Raw genomic sequence first — 21,059 nt, forward strand, 5'->3', positions numbered from 1 at the left:
AGGAAAAACATTATTGTGAGACATCATGATATTTGAATGTTAACTGACACAAATATGAACCATGGCACCTTCAAAGTAGAGTGTGTAGAGTTAAGTGTTTTTCAACCCTGCTACCGTCACCACCGGGACGAAAGGACGGTATCTGGGCCGTATCACCCAGCGGCGGAAAACAGAGCACTGACACAGGGAGGCGGAGAATGAAGGACGAGGGAACACAGAGAGGATAAACACTAGAGCAGAGAGAGAGACGAGTACAAAGACCAATGTGTGGAGCTTCAAAAAGAGAGCCGCCGCCTCCCCCATCCTCCCCTCATTCTCCCCTCATCCTCCCCCACCTCGCCCAACTCCTTCAATGCCCCTTCCGGTGTGTGAAGCTGACGGGTGGACAGTGTGGACGGGTGATTAGGCTGCTGCCGAACCGCCACCTCCGTGGACTTTACAAAGCACCGGGTGGAGTAATGTCCACAGTGCACACCTTACCGTGGGGGAGGTTAATGCTGCTTTTGGTTTGTATGTTGTTGTTTTAAGTCGCAGCTTATGTTCTAATTTAGACAGTGGTGGACAAAGCACACAACCCCATTCAGTCAAAGTATAGATGCTCCTGGTCAAATTTTACTCCAATACAAGTGAAAGTTGTTCAGTCCAAGTTTTACTTGAGTTAAAGTACTGGAGCATTTTTGATAAATGATATCATATTATTTTCAAGGGCTTTAATGCATGAACGGAATGACAGATGAATAGATCCGGGGTATTTTTTATTAATCTTATTCTTATTCCTACTCCAGCACAATTATTTATTACATTCTTCCATTTCCATCGTCTGCAGTTTTGTCTCAACAGTTATTACAGGTATTAATTCCTCTTTCTTTTAAAAGATTTGTGCTGGTCTGTTCAGCCAACAGAGAAGTTCCCATGAACTCTTAGCTTCGACATAATGTTGGTGGTCTGGCGCTTGGTATTTCTCAAGCCATGGGTGGTGTTACCCAGATGGGGGAGCCAGTTCTAAGTCTAACGAGTGTCCAAGTGACGTAGGGAGAAGACTAAGGGTGTCACAATTCTCCAAATCCGCAATTCGATTAGATTTTTGATTTTAAGGTCACGAGTGTAGTAATGTCAGGAATGTGTGAATCACATTAGTCAATACAGAAATAAGCTCCAGCCTCTCCCTCATGGACAGGTTTCACTTGTAAACACACACACACACACACACACACACACACACACACACACACACACACACACACACACACACACACACACACACACACACACACACACACACACACACACACACACACACACACACACACACACACACACACACACGACGAGGATAGACAACGCCAGAAACTTTATTTATGTAGATATACTTGCCATATTTATTTTGTTTTTGATTTGATCAAAATTTTATGAAATTGGAATTTTAATTAAAGCAGCTGCACTTGTTACTTATTGTTCACAAACAGAAATTATTTCATTTCATGTAGTAAAATAGTAATAAAATTGTTTTTAAGCTCAACACAAATAATATTTCTCCCATTTGACATTGAAATCTTGCAGGGCACGTAGACCGGCAGCAATTTGTTCTAACAGAAACTCTGACACATGCACGCACACATGCACACACAACTGGTTAGACAAGCTTGAATGATAAACAGAAAGCAAACATTTAGTCTTAATGTTGGAGGGGGAGAGAGAGAGAGACAGAGAGAGAGAGAGAGAGAGAGAGAGAGAGAGAGAACAGGAAGTCAGAGAGAAGAACGCAAGAAGGTCAGGGAGAACAAGACCAAACTAAAAGTGAGGAAGGTAGGGGGAATTAAAAAGTGATTGAGAGGAAGGAGAGGAACAGTGTACGATGCTGGGTATCTTAGTTTGGAGGGGAAGGGAGGTGTGTGGTGGATTAGAAGAGCGAGCACAGAAATCCCTGACCTGGGGAGAACCTGAGCAGCCCTGATGGATTTAAGGTTTCACAGGCTCTCCTGGACGTGGGCAGCATCCTTTCGATGGGGCCTTGATTTGTGTGCACTTTAGGTAGCACAATGTAACTTTTGCTGCCCCTACTGTTTGAGTGCAACTGCACTTTTACACCACCATCGTAAAACCCGGTCCGGTGTCCGAAAATCATTTATTTTACCGGACAAATTTGAACCTTATCCGTCTCATCTTAATAACAATCAATGTTATGCAAATATAATGTAAACCTAGGTTACAGCGCCCCTTGCCGCTTCCCGGAGCAGCGGGGATCTTCCCCCTGCTACCAGTGTAGGTACCAGATGTGCTCGGCCTGGCAGATCGGCTCGATGCAAGAGGGTCAAACAAACCCAGTGGTGCAATGAAAGTGAGGGGCGGACCGCTTTTCATATGAGTGCATATAAGAGCAATGGGAGGGAGGGATTGGAACGCAATTAGCGCGCCCGTCTCCTCCTCGGATGGTACCGAGGATGTGCCTGCCAGCAATGTGCGTGCCAGTGATGGGGTGCACACGACCGGCGTGCCAGAACAGTGTGTTTTTATTTTACTTTACGTCTCCTAATGCAACGGTATGGAATAAAACCGTGCATAATGGGGACACTTTGTCCCTGACGCACTTAGGGACATGGTCATCCGAGGGAGTTATTCTTGGGCTGGACACCTTGATATATTGCACTCTTTACAAAAACATTTCCATGTAGTTATATCTCGTGTTTCTATTGAAAAGGCTGCGTAGGTGCGCACAGTTATATAAACCTTATATATACCTATAAAATATATACCTCTCAACAGTGGATTTGATATGAAATGTGCACTTACCGCACACTGCACGCCTGTACGCCGCACCAACGCATCCGGTGGATTTCTACCGTGATACCGCGGTTTAAGTGTGTGTATTGAACCGTAGGGGCCATACAGAATGGTTCAATAACATACCATGTACCGTAGCATCCCTAGTATTTATAGAAGCCAATTATTACACAATTATAAAATGTATTTTATCAGTCCAGGCATTCAACACCTGATGCATCGTTAACACTTCTAAAAGTTACTGTTGGACCCTCGAGTGTCAAGTGTGAAATAATACCGAAGCACCGATGGAGGCGAGGCTGAGAATCATGGGAGGATTTCCTTATCAATAAGGTTTGGAGAAGGAGGGAATGTCAGTTGAAGGCTTCTGACGCTGGAAAAAACATGGCTGCTTTGAGGACCCGCAGTTTGTCCATCATGACGTTGAAAACTACCGCAATATTTGGACTGGACTCACGCTGCTCAATCAAACAAAGTATTTTCATTCCTTTTATAACTTATGTATAGCAATATGAGTTGCCCTTGTGTAATGAAATGTGCTTTGCAAATTAACTGTGCCTTGTTTGTTTTTTTGCATAGTATGATGAATCGATGTCCCCGTGACAGCGCTGACTTTTATCCTTACGTGTTAAGCACTGTGAATAGAGCCTGGCTGCGTCAATACCACGCTGTACTCGCTGAGCCTGTAGAGACCATGTGCACGCCCCAAAGTGCCCACTCTGCAGGGTATCGAGTTAACGCTGCCGGACAATGCAGCTCTATGCCGAGTGGCCGCCGAGCCGTTAGCTCCTGCAGCAGATGTGGAAGTGTGTCAATAGGACAAGCTAAGACCCTGACACTGGCCAACTCATGCTGTTTCTATCCCCGCCGCCTTCACGATATCAGACACACACACACACACACACACACACACACACACACACACACACACACACACACACACACACACACACACACACACACACACACACACACACACACACACACACACACACACACACACACACACACACTCACTCTCTCTGATGGCGATAAGGCGAGCTGGCACACACACACACACACTGTCTCTCAGACATTCACGCCGTCACCTCCAGATCTCCAACATCAATAATGAGTGTATTCTCCGAGCACTCGTCGCCTCATTTGCAGATATAAATATAAAGAGTGTGATGTCAACGAGCATGGCCCTTGCGTCATTCTGACTCAAACTTAAAACCAGCATTTGTGGAGGGAGAGAGAGAGAGAGATGAGAGAGAGAGAGAGAGAGAGAGAGAGAGAGAGAGAGAGAGAGAGAGAGAGAGAGAGAGAGAGAGAGAGAGAGAGAGAGAGAGAGAGAGAGAGAGAGAGAGAGAGAGAGAGAGAGAGAGAGAGAGAGAGAGAGAGAGAGAGAGAGAGAGAGAGAGAGAGAGAGAGAGAGAGAGAGAGGTCTGACAAAAAGGCTGTGTTTCACCACCGCCCTCCTCCCCTAGAGTCTTGTCTAATACGACAATTGACTTCACCCTCCTCTCACACCAAGACAACAGAAATGATTCGAGTGATACAGAGTTTCACATAAGGTTTATCACATTTTACGTTCTTAAGTGTTTAAAGTGCCACAGGGCATTCTCTTTCATGCAAATATTGCACCGCCCTAAAAACTGGAGGTAATTCGGAGAGCACACAGGCTTGTCTCCGCCTGCACAGACCTGCAGGAGGACCATCACCTCGTCTCAGGTGCAGGAACACGTACGTTTGTCCAAGGAGGAGCTCAATGAGACTGTGGGGAAAGTAAGATAAGAAGGTGTATGAACACGCACACAGTCGACTACTCCTTGTGAGAGTGCACGTAAACACACAAACTCCAGCATAGGGTTTCTCAAACACTGGCCTGTGCCAGAGGCGACGTGAGCAACCGCAGAGCCTGAAAAACTGGCTGAGAGAAATAGAAATAGAGAGAGAGAGAGAGAGAGAGAGAGAGCGAGAGCGAGTAAAAAAAGGAGGGACGAGGGAAGTGTGAGGGCCAAGGTTGTAAGGAAACGTTACATGTTGGTGCTGCAATGCTGCCAAGAGATTCCCATACTTCCATCTATTCCCATTACATTCCACATTCCCTGCTGATCCACTCCCCTCTGCAGCCCTGACGTGTCTTTCTGAGAAGCAGAGACAATACAGCACCATAATATTCAGAAAGCACACATAGGGCTGTTTGCTTTCTGAATATCTCAAATTGAATGTGTTCCTCTTGTCAGAAGCAAATATTGTCACAATAATTATGGGGATGATTTATGGTAGGACTGAGACATGCAAAAACACGGCTTTTCCCAAATAAAGCGTGCTCTAAAATTGTTGCATCATCGTCATCATCGATTGACAAGGATAAAATGCTGTATTGTAATATGATGTAGCCTAGCATAGGGCTGGGCGATATCAGCTTATATTCCATTCAAAATAAGAATCCAAGAATGTAAGTGAATAAGTCAAGATAATACAACACAATTAATCGCTGGGGGAAAATTTAGGATTCAGGAAAATCAAGTTTAAGAATCCAAGTGACATTCAGCACATTGAGCTGCATGAAAATACAAAGTCAGATATCCAACTAATACTTTCAAATTAAAATCACCCAAATATTTCCAACCTGATATTGTGAGGTAGGTCAAATCTTATCAATATCAGTTTAGACTTCTAACTAAGGAACCAGAGCATGTACAAGGTAGACAAATGTTTTAATTTCAACACACTATCACTGAACAATGAATGATGAAATTATAAACCATAAAGAGCACAAATTGTACTGGATTGAACATTGTGCTGCTGTGTGACAGTGACTCACTGATGATGATGAATAACTGACTGTTCAGAAATGTCGTGTAAAGCTGAACACAATACAATAAGAAATAAAAGGTCAAAACAGATATTTTAAATCTCCCCCCCCCACACACACACACATTCTACACTGGTATTGATCAGTGTATTCATACTATTACTATGAGCATCAAAGACCTCTGTGGCATTCAATACTAAATTTTGATACTGATACCCAAGTGAATCTTCAGCGTCATTGAGCTGCCTGCAAAACTGTAAAAGGTTTGTTTGAGGTGGAAGGTTCATAATAAAGCTTCGCATAAGGTATTTTATTTGAAAAGGCATTAGATAGTCTCACTCAAGTCAATATACAGCCTTATTGTTCTTTCCCAGAGAGACTAGGTTGGTGGAAGGGCAACGGTCGCATGACAATCTGTCTGATTAATAACATTATGAAATGAATGACATTTGCTGTGTTAGAGGTTGTGTCAAAACACTCTCTCTCTCTCTCCGACAGTACAATGGAGTTAGTTCGTTTTTGTGTTAAAAACTATATATCTAGATCTTTATATATGGAGATACATAAAGAGGGAAAAGCAATATAGGCCTATCCATACACAAGAAGAGAAATATATTTATTAAAAATATTTATTAAAATGCAAAGATTTAACAAATAATTAGTGTGAATTTAGATCAAGTTAAATGAGGACAAGAATAAAAATAGATGTTTTCATTTCATAGCAAAAATAATACTATATGACGCCCAGTGTTGCTTTGTACTGCACCGTGTGTGTGTCCTTTCCTCTTGTGCGTGCGTGTGTGCGTGCGACTGCACTCAGTAGCTCCTGAGCCAAGGCTCCATAATATTTACTCTGTCCAGCAGCGAGCCGCACCTCTCGTGTCCCAGTTTAAGCACTCCATCACAATGATACGCCTGTCAGGCCGAGCCAGAGAGCACGTAACACGCACTCACATGCACGCAAACACACATACAGTATATATACACACAAATGTGACGTGCGCACACACAGAGTCATATGCATGGCCCCGCACACACATCCACACCCACCGATCAGCCACAACATTTACATTACACATTTACATTTACATTTAGTCATTTGGCAGACGCTTTTATCCAAAGCGACTTACAAGGGAGAATAACATTCAGCTACATTGCGACAGAGATTAGTGTAACAACAACATTGGTGTAACAATAAATACTGCAAGGTGGTGCAAAGTAATTGTAGATTAGGACAGGAGGTACTCACTGAAGAGCTGGGTCTTCAGGTGCTTCTTAAAGACAGAGAGGGAGGTCCCCGCTCTGGTCATTTTTGGCAGCTCGTTCCACCAACGTGGAACTACAAATGAGAATAGCCTGGATTGCCGTGGCTGTATGGCCGGCAGAGCCAGGCGACGCTCATTTGACGAGCGCAGCATCCGGGGGGCAACATGTGCTCTTACAAGAGCATTTAAGTAGGCGGGAGCATTCCCAACAATCACTCTGTAGGCCAGCATAAGAGACTTGAACTTGATGCGGGCGGCTACAGGTAACCAGTGGAGCTCGATGAGCAGCGGAGTGACATGTGCCCTCTTTGGCTGGTTGAACACCAGTCGCGCCGCCGCATTCTGTATCATCACAACATTAAAACCACAGACTGGCGAAGTGAATAACATTGTTCATCTCGTTCCAGTGGCACCTGTCAAGGGGTGGGATATATTAAGCAGCAAGTGAACAATCAGTTCTTGAAGTTGATGTGTTGGAAGCAGGAAAAATGGGCAAGTGTAAGGATCTGAACGACTTTGAGAAGGGCCAAATTGTGATGGCTAGACAACTGGTTGAGAGCGTCTCCAAAACAGCAGGTCTTGTGGTGTGTTCCCAGAAGGCATACTTTTAAAATAATTGCCATAATATTATTGTCATTTTAAGACCATTTTTGCCAGTTTTAGAATGATAATATAATTACATAATAAAAGTCAAAGCAGCTTTGACAAGCGGGGGACTTATGGGGTGTTCCCAGTATAAAGTGGTTAGTACTAGGGATGCAATGGTACAGTGGGCTCACGTTTCGGTATGTATCAGGGTTTTGTAACTTTATATTAAAGAAAAGTTAGTTTTTATTTTACAGGGGTTCAAGTTCATTGGTGGGTTGATATAATAGTAATTGCATTAGTCTTTTCTATGGAAAAGGCTGCGTAGCTGCGCGCAATTGAAAAAAAATAAAATAAAAAAAAATGTGTGCAAAAATACGTATAATAATACGCACACGTAATAATACGTGTGCGTATTGAACCGTAGGGGTCGCACCAAACGGTTCGATAACATTCCGTGTACCGTTGCATCCCTAGTTAGTACCTACCAAAAATGGTCAAAGGACCCACAAACGGTGAACCGGCGACAGGGTCATGGGTGTCCAGGGGCTCATTGATGCAGACTGAAGTTGATTGATTTGAATTCAACAGGTGTTTTAATGTTGTGGCTGAGCAGTGTATATAGTATAGAGCGTTAAATGCGGCCAAACGCAAACAAACACGTGTACATATGCACAGTTTACACACCTTCTGCGCGCACACACACACACACACACACACACACACACACACACACACACACACACACACACACACACACACACACACACACACACACACACACACACACACACACACACACACACACACATACACACACACACACACACACACAGGTTGACAGCGCTGGTATTTGGTTTTCCCTCTAACGTAACAAGGATGGATGGATTGACAGACGGACAGCAGGACTGGTCCTTGAGACTGACAATGAGGGACGCCTGTCAGCATAAAATTTAAAGAGACAGAACACAGCCTTTTTTCGCACAAAAAGAAAACCCACAAAGAAAAAAAATACAGAACATAAAGCACTGTATTTTAGAGTTTACGAAAAATCCTTGACATTGAAAAGTCAAACCCATCCCCCATCTCCTGCTTATCCAATGTCTTTGGACAGACAGAGCAACAAACAGAGCAGATTAGTGAGTAAATGTCAAGGTAGAGTCCGTTGCGGGCATCTGGCTGAGAGCTACGTTGTGTGAAAAGTTCTAAATAAAGCAAGTGTGTCTTCCCTCCCGCGGCTCCGCGCTGTCACTCCAGCTCCCTGTTCATCCATTAACACAGTGCCAGAGCAGAGCAGGGTTAGGAGGGCTGAGGGGGTTTCAAGATAAAAGAGTGGCCCAATGAGAGACGAAGGCCAATTGAAAACAATTGATGAGCAATAAGCAAGAGAGGACCCAAATCCTACAAGGGCCCAAGATACAGGCCTGCTTTTGTCCAAATTATTTAATATTATCAACAAATACTTGTTGATATTGGGAAAAAGACAATATCTCCCAATTTCCTTTGCAAAGAATGGCTTGTTATCATGTGATTTTACATTAAAAAAACAATAAAAAAAAACAACAATACCATTTTCTTTCGAGTAGTACGAGTTCTTTTGGTATATGCTGATACCGAGTGCTGGTACAGTAAAGAGGACTGAATGTTTAAGTCACAATAATAAGCGAGATGATCGATTTTGAAAAGACTGTGTATGTCATTTTAAGTTGATCATGATTCTTTGAATTTGTTTGATGAGTTTAATTCATTTAATTACGGAGCTGGTTAAACAAGATCATATAGAACACTACACTGTCACTGAATTCCAAAAAATAAGATCGGTCAGTCAGTGTGCATTACAATAACAGGATAAACCAGATAGAAGCTTAATGTACAAAATTCACAGGGATAACATTTCAATGAGAAATTACAAATAAAATGAATCATAAATAAATGTCCACGCACGGACACAGCTCTCCGCCCTAAACGCCGTGCACCGTTCCTCCAAATAAAACAAGTAAAAATAGTGTGGACGGGGTGAAGAGGAACAGGGCACAACTAGTAAAGATTATTTTCTGCGCATAACACACGTCGGGTACAGCCCAATATTCTACAGGTACCAATACCATCTGTATATGAGCACAGTATTGGAACATACACCAGTATCAACATCTACACATCCCTATTTGGTATCCAGCAGTGTTGGAACCAAACTGAACAAAAATTAAAGGATAGGTTTGTCCTGGGTTGAAAAGTTTCCTGTTTTCTAAAACATATTTTTTTTAAGATTTAAACGTTTACCCCACTGGACCGCATTTTAGCACAGTGAGAAGCTGCAGTAGAGTGGTAGGTTTCTCAATACTAAAGCATTCAGTTATTAATGATGGGAACCAACATTTTGAAAAGGCCTGGGTTGAAAAACAGCAAACTCATCGTACAATGTCTAGTAGACTGCAGGACAAGTCACTACCTGTTAGACAGGTAGTTCCAAACTCTAGTCCACTGTCTGGTTTCTATCTGTGCAGGGACGTCACCGAGTTCACCTGAACCTTGACTATTCAGAATGAAAGCCAATGGCTCTCGGCGTCCTAAGGACGGGATCTGAGAACCTTAGAAGTCACTAGTTTGTACCTCTGGGTTTTGCTCATGAGTAAATCCAGATGATTGGCTCAAAAAACTGGGGGAGAACTTTCACTTTTACTACATTAACCTGAACAGTCTGATGGCTTCCATTTCTACAACTGGTTTCTTGATTTGTACCAGTTTGCGCTAACCACTCAAAGACTTGCAGTTCCGTTCCATTTCTAAACTCTGGTTGGCAACGAGTAAAACATCAAAAATAGGAGATGAACTATACACTGCACTGTACCCTGCACGCTACACCGGTGCCTGTACTGAAACAAGACGGCTGCTGTTGGCTGGTTTTGCTCAGCCTTTCATACTTTACGTCACGTCTTTGTGTGTCTGTCTGTCAACTATCGCTCACTCGTCACATTACCAAACGGACGGCTGCACGCGGAGGAGACAGACCGGACCAGCTCCAACCCGGTGGCTACGCCAGGTCCAGGCTGTGTGCGTCTTTTCCATCTAAATCCATCTGAATTTCTCACAAATCAGCCCACAAGTTGCATAATATTGAGGAATATTCATGAGAAATTATCAAAGCTGAGGAAAATAAATATCAGTCTATGTGTCATTGGGATGTATGCTGCACAATAATTGGCAAAGCAGATTAATGTGTGTGCCCATGTATGTATGTATGTGTGCATGTCCTCTAATGAGCTTGGAGCAGGAGTGTTGCTGACAGCAGTGAAATGCATACATTTGAAATATTTTCCCAATTCGCTTTTCACCAACCGGCCGCAAACGAGGTTGAATATTGTTGCCCAACATGGCCAGCGCAACTGTCTCCAGAATGGCTCATTCACATGGAAAGTAGCGCTTCTCTAAGCCTATTATTCTGCACAGGAGTGTGCAAACAGCACTCCAATGGCAAAAAAAACAAAAACGTTCCGTCAATCAAATTTTTCAATATATTAGAAATGAAAACTCAAAAGACAAGGACTTCCATAGCGAGGCATCTTGATTACACAGCACGCCAGGGTGGGCTGGTCTGTTTATTAATAAGTATTTTCTCTGTATCGCAATGCATCCAAAAGGTATCAAAGACTGTAGTGCTGCCATGAATTCAGATGAGGCAATTCAGGTATTCTGGTAGGCTAACAATATTTTGCAAAAATAAATAAATCGAAATTTAACAAACAAGCAAAGCAAAGCTTATGAACAATGCAGTCATGTAGAATTAATATTTACAATCCTGGAACTCTAAATAGTAAAGATAAAATGTAAAGATATCACAACTTTGCAGTACCTTTATATCTTAAAAGGCATCACAGCATCTGCGTGTCCTAATTATTTCCAGCTCGATCTGACAGGGGAGCAGTGCTATCGATAGGCAGGCCGGCAGCACTGTGATCAGCAGGTTGTCTGTGCTGCCCGCTGTGGAGACGAGAGAGAAACCGGTCCTGTCCGACTGGAAGGACATCCGTCGAGACTGATACCGCTTACGATGGATAGAGACACCGAGAGCGAGAGAGGAAAAGAAAACATAATTGGATTTTTAAAAGGCCAAGTGAGTGCCGCACCTTGCCCGTTCCTCCCACCCAAACTGGACCCTGAAAACAAGCTGTAATACACCAACAGAATGATAAGATAGGATAAGATAAGATAAAACTTTATTGTCTGTTCGCACGAAGATTTGTCTCGCACCACATGCTCCAACAATCATCAACAGCGTAAAATAACATGTGTATGATGACCCTCCAGCATGGTCACCTGACATGATACAAGCAACATCTGAGAAAACACTGAGTCCTTCAACTGTGCCTTGTCATGCGCGCACACACACATAGACACATCCTACACACAAAATGTCATTGTTGCGAGCAGAAAGCAAAGACAGCACCGCCTTGTGTGAGGACCATGTACATAGTCACATGCACCTTTCATGTATAAGAGTGTGTGTGTGTGTGTGTGTGTGTGTGTGTGTGTGTGTGTGTGTGTGTGTGTGTGTGTGTGTGAGATCACAATCCCTGTATGTGTGGGTGGTTGCATAGTCCATGACAGATACAACTCCATGTGACAGAGCCCTGTGCATATAAACGCAGCTAGGGTAATACAGGATAATTTATCAGCACGGAAATAACTGGCACTCCTCCATAATACTGAAACTAATCACAATATTCTGCTTACAGACCCAAAAATCACATCCAATAATCCAACTGAAGTTCATCACACTGAGCCATGTGGTGATGTTTACGTAACACCAGGCCAAAACTGTGGTTTGTAATAAGGAACCTAAAGCAGGTTTTACACTGAATCTGACAAACGACAAAAACAACAAACCGGAGGTCCATTCATTTCTATAGAGAGTCGGTTTGTGAGATTTACACATACTATCGAGGGTCGAGGATGGGTTAAAAATGTTTTATTCATGCCACCAATTTCAGATCCGGCACTACCATGGAAGTCACTTTTTTTATTGGAAATGTGCTTAAAATTAAGTAAGTAATTGACGTAGATAAAATAATGATATTATCAACATTATCGGCTGTCACCATATCCACCATCAATAAATCTATTTAAATATCAATGAAATGTGTGTATTTATTTTCTGCACTTCGCAAACACAATATAAAAGTTTAAAAACTCAGATTCATGGAAAATGGTAAATGTCCAGCTGAGCAAACTACTCACGGTCAAACTGGAGAGGACAGACGCATGCACTACGACCGCTGACAACAGCGGCGGGGTGAGACAGTCGGATCGGTTTTCGGATTCAGTGTGAAGCCTCAGACTTAAGACAACATCCGCTTTGAATCGCCCATTTAGACAACGACATTTTGTATCGTACTGTGTATGATGACGGCCTTTGTTCGTTGCGATATGATACCACTGAATGACAATGAACAGCACTACTGTATCATCACACAGGCAGTGTGTTTCCAATCGGTTCACTTCAAAACCAGGGGGTGGAACACAGATTAAAACAGACAGAATCAGACGAGCAGATCACATCAAGCGCTCCGGACGCGGAGGACGCTACGACTCTGAAAAAGGAAAGACAGACTGAACCTAACGTGTAATGAGACATCAAACAGATGCAGGGTCCTCTGATTCCATGTGCTGGAACACAGCGTTTCAGCTGCAGAAGGCAGAGCAGACAGAACAGACCGTAGAAGCCATATACAGACGTGCAGAACCTAATGCAATCAGGTTGTGCTGCTGGTACTTTCTGCACCGAGACACAGAGAGAGCACATCAGGACACCCGACACCACTCAGCAACCGAGCTGCCTGATCGCAACTCCTATTTGGGTATATCGCAATCTTTTTGTAAAAATGGTCAAGATTCCTCAGTCATGCGTTTCCATCCGTTATTAAGTGGGATTTTAAACCATTGTAAAGAATGTGGCACTAAACAGAATGTGAATTAGGTGCATTTCGTCCAGTTGAGTTGAGGCAAATCAACTGTCTACCTGAATTTTTATGATCCGATCAATCAAAGCCAATAATAGGCTCCTCAGCAGTCGGCAGACATGAATCATCACAAGTTTTATGTCACTATCATAGTGGCATCAAATTAACAAAAACTGGTGAAGTCACTGGTGTTACATCGTGATGAGGCCAAACAGCCCCAACAAACAAACAAATAAACATTCAAATAAATAAAAAAGACAAACTGGATAACCAACATCATCCCAATCAAGCGGCAGATGATGATGAGCGAGAGGACGAGAGGGATGGAGAGGATAGGGGCGCTAATAATAGATGGGCTGGCCTGAGAGGGAGAGACAGAGAGCGAGAGAGAGGGACAGAGAGAGCAAGAGAGAGGGAGAGACAGAGAGAGAGAGAGAGAAAGACAGGCGGACAGGCAGGCGGGCAGACAGGCAGACAGGCAGCGGGGTGGCTGCTCTCTAGAGCTACCAGCCTGAACCGAAGCCATATGTGAGCGAAGCAAATCACTCATGAGAGGAGAGGAAGAGGGAGGGATGGAAGTAGATAGATGATGCCAGACAGATAAATCAGCAGTAAAGAAGGGGTGAGGGGTGGTGGTGGTTCTCGATGGTCATCCAATCAGAGGACCAGCGGCTACAGCATCCTAACCTATATATCTCTGATGTAAGCTGCTCTACACGCTCCAACGCCGGGCAAATCAACCAACTCACACCAGGGTGGTGCGCTTTACACCATATGGCACACGGACACTGCTGCAACACTGGTGCGGAGGCAAGACGCCCATGAGGAATGCGTGAGGTTCTTGCACGAAGACACTCACGCATTCCCTGAATATCTGCTGAGGAATCCCTGGGGGGGTGGCTCAATTCCAAATGTTTACAAATGTTTACTGACGCAAGTCAGCTCAGAGCTGCACAGCCTGCCCACAACCAAAGCACTAAAGTCCAGTTCCATCAGTCAGATCCAGGGGCTGGGGGGTCCGTCAAAGGGCCACCGGGGGCCCACAGAGCTGCAGGTCGGTGGGACAGCTGAGTCCAGCTGTGGCACAGGAGACACTAGGCGCTCTGTTCCCCGCCAGGAGGGAGAGGGAGAGGGAGAGGGAGAGAGAGAGAGAGCGAGAGGTTTGGTGGAAAAGCAAATAAAGTCTTGTACCAACTACTGGAGTGTGCGCACATTCTTCCATGTGCACAAAGGTGAAGGGTCTGGAACCCATGGCCCATGTGCAGAGCCAGGCGGGGGTGGATGGGAGCGAAGGAACAGCAGGACACTGATAACATTCTGCCACTTATCCTGCGCAGAGCTCACATTTTGTGGATTCTGCTTTCCTTTTTTTTTTTTAAGGTTTTGCTCGTCTTTCTGTACGACAATGCACCAACCCTAACCAAGAGAAACTCGCTGTATATAACAAATGTGAATGGCCAAATAATGTGATTCTGATTCTGGTTCGGGGAAAATCAAAGACAAATTCAATTTACAGTTCCCAGTGCAGCAGATTCGGACTAATCGGTGCTTTAAAAACAACAACTTCCGCCATCACGTTTTTATTTATATTTCTATCTATATATATATATACATACACACACATTTATATATTTATGCGTGCCATCTGCACAAACCCTCCGCTCCGGGAACCCCAGCTCCAGCTCAAGGAGCACCGGGGGGGGGGGGGGGATCTCACTCCGCAAACAGCAACAAAAGGCAGGGGTCTCACGCACACTCGTGTTTCCTCCCGCCGCCGCAGATCGCACCAAACCCGCAACACGCGTCCGGACTCACCCTGCTGACCCGGTTCCGCTCGGTCCGCTGGAGAGCTGCTGCGGGGCTCCGGGTTCTGGGACCGGGGGGCCGGGGGAGAGGGGAGGGGGGAGGGGGGTGGGGGGGGGAGTCTGGTGGAGCTCCGAGCCGCGGTGTGCGGGGCTGCCGGGCCGCGGAGCCGAGGAGCGGAGCTGGTTCTGTCGGAAAACCCAAACACTGAGCGAGGGACGGAGCGGCGCTTGCGTCACCGGTGGCGGAGACGCCGCCGTTTCGCTGGGGGGCGGGCGGGGGGGTGGGGGGGGCGGAGACGCAGGGACGAGTCGGTCGCCGCGAACGAATCTTCGTCCGACGACTCGGGAGCCGCGCCGGTCAAGCGGCTTTCGTTCGTTTCGCTTCGGCAGCTGCAGCCGGAAACAGGACGAGCATGCGATCCTTAGTTTTTGGTTTTTTGTTTTGGTGGCGATTTGACCTGTGGAACCCCGAGTCTTTGAATTGATTCATTGTATTTTCATCTCCATATCCCCCATCGCAAATCCACGGTCCGCACCCTGGACTTATATGTATCCTTAAATTCTTGACAGTACGCGCAACAAAATGTTGCAAAGCCATATTCGTCCGTACCACTTGTTCATAGGGATGAAAAAAAACAATAATCGGATGACTGGGCCAAGTACATTTTCACGTACAGTGAATTCGTCGCGGTAATAGCTGCGGCACCGCAGCTCGAACGGCATAGACGAGGAGGAATAACACGTGGGGCGCAGTAAGCAGCTGGATAACGAGGGAGCGCGTTTCAAGCCCCTCGAGTTTGGACTCAGACAAAACAACCTTGATCGACCACACGACATCGAAAACAATGACTGGCGACTACACTTTTACACCTTTCCGCATTTAATGTTAAATCCGACTTTACTGTGTGTTCACTAACTACCACCAACTTCGTATGACCACCCGAATGGATACGTGTGACAGAGGTAACTTGCTTTTGTGATTCCCGCTTGACATTTGTCCTCCGAAATGAACCATTCCGAGGGAGTCGGGGTGAATGGCTTTCGACCTCCCCGCCTAAATAATTCATTTTGAAATAATGAAACGGTTCCGGAGCTGAAGCGACTCTGCAGACTCCCGCGCTGACCCGCCGGTACGTTTCACCAACTCAATGGAACGACTCCTTTTTTTTTTTTTTTAACTGAGTGACTCGTAAGGAACCAAATCGTCTAAAAGAGTGGAAGCTTTCATCGCTGCGTTTGACGGCGACGCAGCCATCTTGCCGAGAAAATGAGCTTTTCCAACTTTGCTTTGTATGGAAGGAAACGTTAACTTTTTGTTATACTCATACAAATGTGGAAAATTATAAAAAATAAAAAATAAAAATACACATACAATTAAATTATAAATAACACATGGTTTAGCACATTGTTTTCTCATGTTAAATGAAGGTTTATATATAAATGGACTGGCTTACTTACACACACACACACACACACACACACACACAGACACTACTCTAATTACGCTGCTTATAATTATGATAATCCATTACGTTGCACATTGGTCATTTTATATTATTTCAACTTATTTACACTTTTACTTTCTACCCTTATTTTACTTACATAGCGTCTTGATCAGCCCAACCACTCCTTCCCTTAACAGTGTGGGGGTCACTGAGGTTTAACTGAACCAATAATAAAGAAATGCATTTCATTTATAAATATACATAACTGAACCATGAATTAAGAAAAATATATATACAAAATATAAATATATAACTAAACAAATTTGCCATTTATAATATCTGGGTGAATCTGAAAAACACAGGATTCCAGTGGTGTTGCTTCGTAAAAAAAACAATAAGTACTTATTTATAATAATTCTACCAAATTCACTTGAGTAGACGCCGATAAAAGTGACAAACAGAAAAAAGAAGAAAAAAAAAAAAGAAAATTCGACAATTTACTTGCCGATTCATTTTTATTACCATCAACTTATTTTCTAAATTTCACTTTTCAATCAGTCAGCACCGCCAGACTCATGGCGGGCTCCTGTGGTACAGTCTGTCCCATGGCCTCCCTGTTGGAACAAGACTGGGGGGATGGTCCGGTCTACCCCCTGCGCCATGGTGGGTCAAGGGAGGAGGTGGAGTAGATGGAGCAGCACGGTGGGATGATATGATCATTCAACATGACCAGAAATGGAGCAAAGCGGTGACAACATTTTCAGTCAAAATGGGGGAGAAATATCTGGCCAAATACATATCTATACCTGTTCATAAATCTCTCAGGACAAAGGGCTTGGTGCAGATTCTCCCCATTCCAAGCCAACGATGACATTTGTGGAGAAACTTTCCATTTGACAGAGCCACACCTACCCACCAAGGCAGCCGTGATCAATAGTTAAGTCGCATCATATTTTACAAAATTATCCAGGCCCTGCCAATGAAAACAGTAAACATTGCATTGACATAAGCATCTATGCCTCTGTTGAATTAAATAAACCAGTGAATTAATGAATCAATCAGCGTTGGTGATGGCTTCCTCATTTGTAAATTAAAGAACCAGCCAGAAATGCATAGAGAGAGCGCGAGAGAAAGCGAGATAACCTTAAACAAGACCAACTAGAAATAAGTAGGAGACATTCTTATGCGTGGTCTGGTCCAGATAACAGTCTGTCATTTGTGTTTGTTACCACAAAGTAAACATAAAGTGTGGGAAGAAGTGAAGAAAGGACCCTGCGCTCTCTAGCAGTAATCATCCATCAGGATGAGAGGACTGATCGCCTGCTGATGCTGGAGATACCATCATGACCGCCCCCGAAAACACAGCCAGACGTCCTCATATTTAACCGTCTGATCAGATAAAAAATAGTCATAAAAGTGTCCCTCACTCATACAAGTGTCCCATAAAGTTTTATTTCGGTGGGCGGTGGTCAAGCAGATCGCAGACCGAGCGTCAGATGTCTGTCAGAGTTCGTCTTTCTCCATCTGCTGAAACGCCTCCAGGTCCTCCCGCCAGTCTGCCAGCAGCTCATCCACTGATTGGCTGCTCGAATCTGACTCAACCGCTGGCTCCTCCCCCTCGCCAGAGTCCCTCTCCGCTCTGGCTTCTGTCCGACTACACTCCGCCTCTGACACCGCCTCAATCTCCGGAGGACTGACTTGGACTAACTCGTCAGTCGGCGTCACCTCTTCGCCCATAACGGAGACGTCCAACTCCACATGGTGGAGTTGGATGACAGGTTCTGAGGAGGCGGGCGTGGTCGGTTCAGTGGAGCAGTCCTCTTCCTGTACATCCACATCTATGAGGAAGAGACGGGTGGAGAGATTATTATTATTCTTCAACAACAACCACAACCACAACCACCTCCACCGTTAATCTATACTAATGCCCTCCAGCAGTCGTTCCCAGTCAGAAATAGACCAGTTTTCATCAAGAGGCTGTCGGCTCTAACAGCAGGATGTTGACGGTGAGTCACGGCTCCCACAGCATGAACCCTGTCTCACAAAGCTGCTCTATCACACTCGACTGAGGGGGGAAGAAACTGTAATGAGGGAGATTCAAGGCTCTGGTTGGGCAAATATTGTACTTTATCAACCGTAGTTGCTGGGGAATCTCATAATTTCACTGTAAGTCGCAATTTCAAACAAATAGTAATACGAAAGGATGTATTAAATGTGCATGCAGGAGAATCTGTCTGCTGGGAGCAAGGAGGAGGGCTGGGCAAAGACTTCATCTTTTACTGTGTTTTGGTGGTTTGGCGGTTTGGCAATGTCATGTTAATGTCAGTAAAGTATAGTCAAGTAGAACATCACCAAATGAGGTCTGAAATGTCTAATATATACGATAGATATAATATGGTTCATAGTATCATGCATCTCTTCCGGAGTCAAATCAGCTGATTTATTTATTAATAACAATAAGTTTGTTATTAGTAGTTGAACCAACTGTAGATCACTGTCTCGTCGTCAAAGTAACAAGTAAAATTGGTTGAGTCTGAGTTAATTTTGTTTTTTGGTTCATTTGTCCGTGCAGGGTCAGGTCTAGGTGGGATGGCACTTGAAATTGGGTATCTGTGCACCCAATTAACCCATATTTATGCACATGCATACATTTAAAATAATTCCAATATTAACCCAAGTTGAAAAAACAAAACAAACACATCACCACCATCACCGTGCCATGCTGGGAAAGTAAAAGTAAAGGTGGCACGTTTGAGTTCCTGTGAGATCTAAACTGTCACGGTTTGGACCGGAACCCATGACGAGTGGGTTGTGACCCTGTTAGAGCATCTTCCCACTTCTCTAATGCTTCTATCTGCTAGAGAGAGAGAGTGAGAGGGAGGGAGGGAGGGAAAGCGAGAGAGGGAAAGAGAGAGAGGGAGAGAGAGAGAGAGAGGGAGCCGTCACACTGGTAAGCTGTGAGGGGGCGACCGACACAACACACGATACTGGGACTCCGCTAAGCTCCTCCGTTTCACACGCCTACAAGAGAGAGAGAGTGTGAGAGAGAGAGAGAGAGAGAGAGAGAGAGAGAGAGATAGAGACACACACACAAAGACACAAATAAAAAAGGCAGGAGCGTTGGAGGGAAAAGAGGAAGAGGGCGGAGGGAAATGGAGGGGAGCAGAGGAGATTAAGAGGATACTTACTTCCCTCCACCAGGGTGTCGGGGAGAGGTTTACCTTTGAATATGGAGGCTGCTCCTCCAAAGGGTGATAGGAGTACAAAAGAGAGAGAAAAATAGAAAGAGAGAGAGAGGAGATGAACGGTTACAGTCCAAACACAGGGGATGGGGAGGAAAAGGGAATAATAGGAGAGAGGAAGGTGGTGTGCAAGGTATCAACTCCACCCATGTACATCGCAGACATATCTGAGTCGAGGGCCCACGGGTGAGTCAGCGGCTCCTCTCTAACACAGATGGACTCACGAGGCTCTTCCGTTAGCATTAAAAGGGAAAATTCCACCACAAAGTCACAATGAACTTCAAGCAGATCGACACAAAACTGATGGCTTCCATCCCATTTCTCCCCTCAGAGCTTTGAACATTCTTAGTGGTTATAATTAAATAACTTTAATATTTTTATTATTATTAGCGGATATTATTACTACTACTACAACATTACCATTAGTACGATTAACCGATAATTATTGTTATCATTATTATTGCTATGAGTATTATAATGCCATCATTGCCTTTATTTTTCATTAAAATACTGCTATCTCACTGTTGCTTGACACCATTTCAGATGTGCCAACCTTTGGATACTATTTAGAGGACTACAATAGTGGAACAGAGTCTCTGTGGTGTTTGAGTTCCTGCAGCTAAATGACTCCACCAGTTATTCACACCGTAGCCGTCTTGTAACGAGGCTCATCACATCGTATGTAAATGTCTCTCATTTGGATATACCCCTTGAAATGCATCATTTTGTAAAGTTACCAAACATGTTTACCAACTAGAGATGCACCGAATGAAATTTTCTAGGCTGATTCAGATTCCTGAGTTTTTTCAAAGTCTGACCTGCTGATTCCAATTTTCGATCTGCTGTACATTGATGACAAATAAATTGCGTGATCTGATCACATTCGCGTGATAGGACAGCTGCACATACTGACTACCACTATCATTTTCAGTTACCACAATAGTGAGATTGCTGATTTTGACACATTTTATTATTGCTCATTATTCACTATGGAACAGGAATGGTCACTGAGTTCCAATAAAATTGAATATGGAATTGTCACTAAGTTTCAGTATTATTCTACCTGTAACTCTGAGTGTTTTTAGTTTACACAACATATAACTAACATGGAAATGTCCAGTTCAAACTTCAAATTAAACTATTTCACTTCTAGTGCAAATATACATTTATATCATA

At 44.1% G+C, this 21,059-nt stretch overlaps 2 protein-coding genes across 5 annotated transcripts in view; both read right to left on the bottom strand.

The window, feature by feature from the left end:
* The window catches only part of LOC307232893 (uncharacterized protein C1orf21 homolog), a 39,256-nt gene extending 23,870 nt beyond the window's left edge, over window positions 1–15,386 (bottom strand). Inside the window, exon 1 of one of the 2 annotated variants that reach the window (XM_080004099.1) lies at window positions 15,207–15,382. The gene's annotated coding sequence lies outside the window, so the exon portion shown is untranslated. Of the gene's footprint in view, window positions 1–15,206 lie in introns of both variants that reach the window. The other variant, XM_080004100.1, reaches the window with a different exon arrangement.
* Window positions 15,387–16,975: 1,589 nt separating this feature from the next.
* edem3 (ER degradation enhancer, mannosidase alpha-like 3) overlaps window positions 16,976–21,059 on the bottom strand; it is a 31,242-nt gene continuing 27,158 nt past the window's right edge. The window contains exons 21-22 of one of the 3 annotated variants that reach the window (XM_080004050.1): window positions 19,863–19,877; window positions 16,976–18,479 (exon numbers count right to left, since the gene is read on the bottom strand). In XM_080004050.1, the coding sequence (XP_079860176.1) occupies window positions 18,145–18,479; window positions 19,863–19,877 (350 nt within the window). In that variant the 3' untranslated portion in view covers window positions 16,976–18,144. Of the gene's footprint in view, window positions 18,480–19,829; window positions 19,878–21,059 lie in introns of all 3 variants that reach the window. The other 2 variants (XM_080004049.1, XM_080004051.1) reach the window with 2 other exon arrangements.

This window comes from Zeus faber, assembly GCF_960531495.2.
Source record: "Zeus faber genome assembly, chromosome: 1".
Lineage (NCBI taxonomy): Eukaryota > Metazoa > Chordata > Actinopteri > Zeiformes > Zeidae > Zeus > Zeus faber.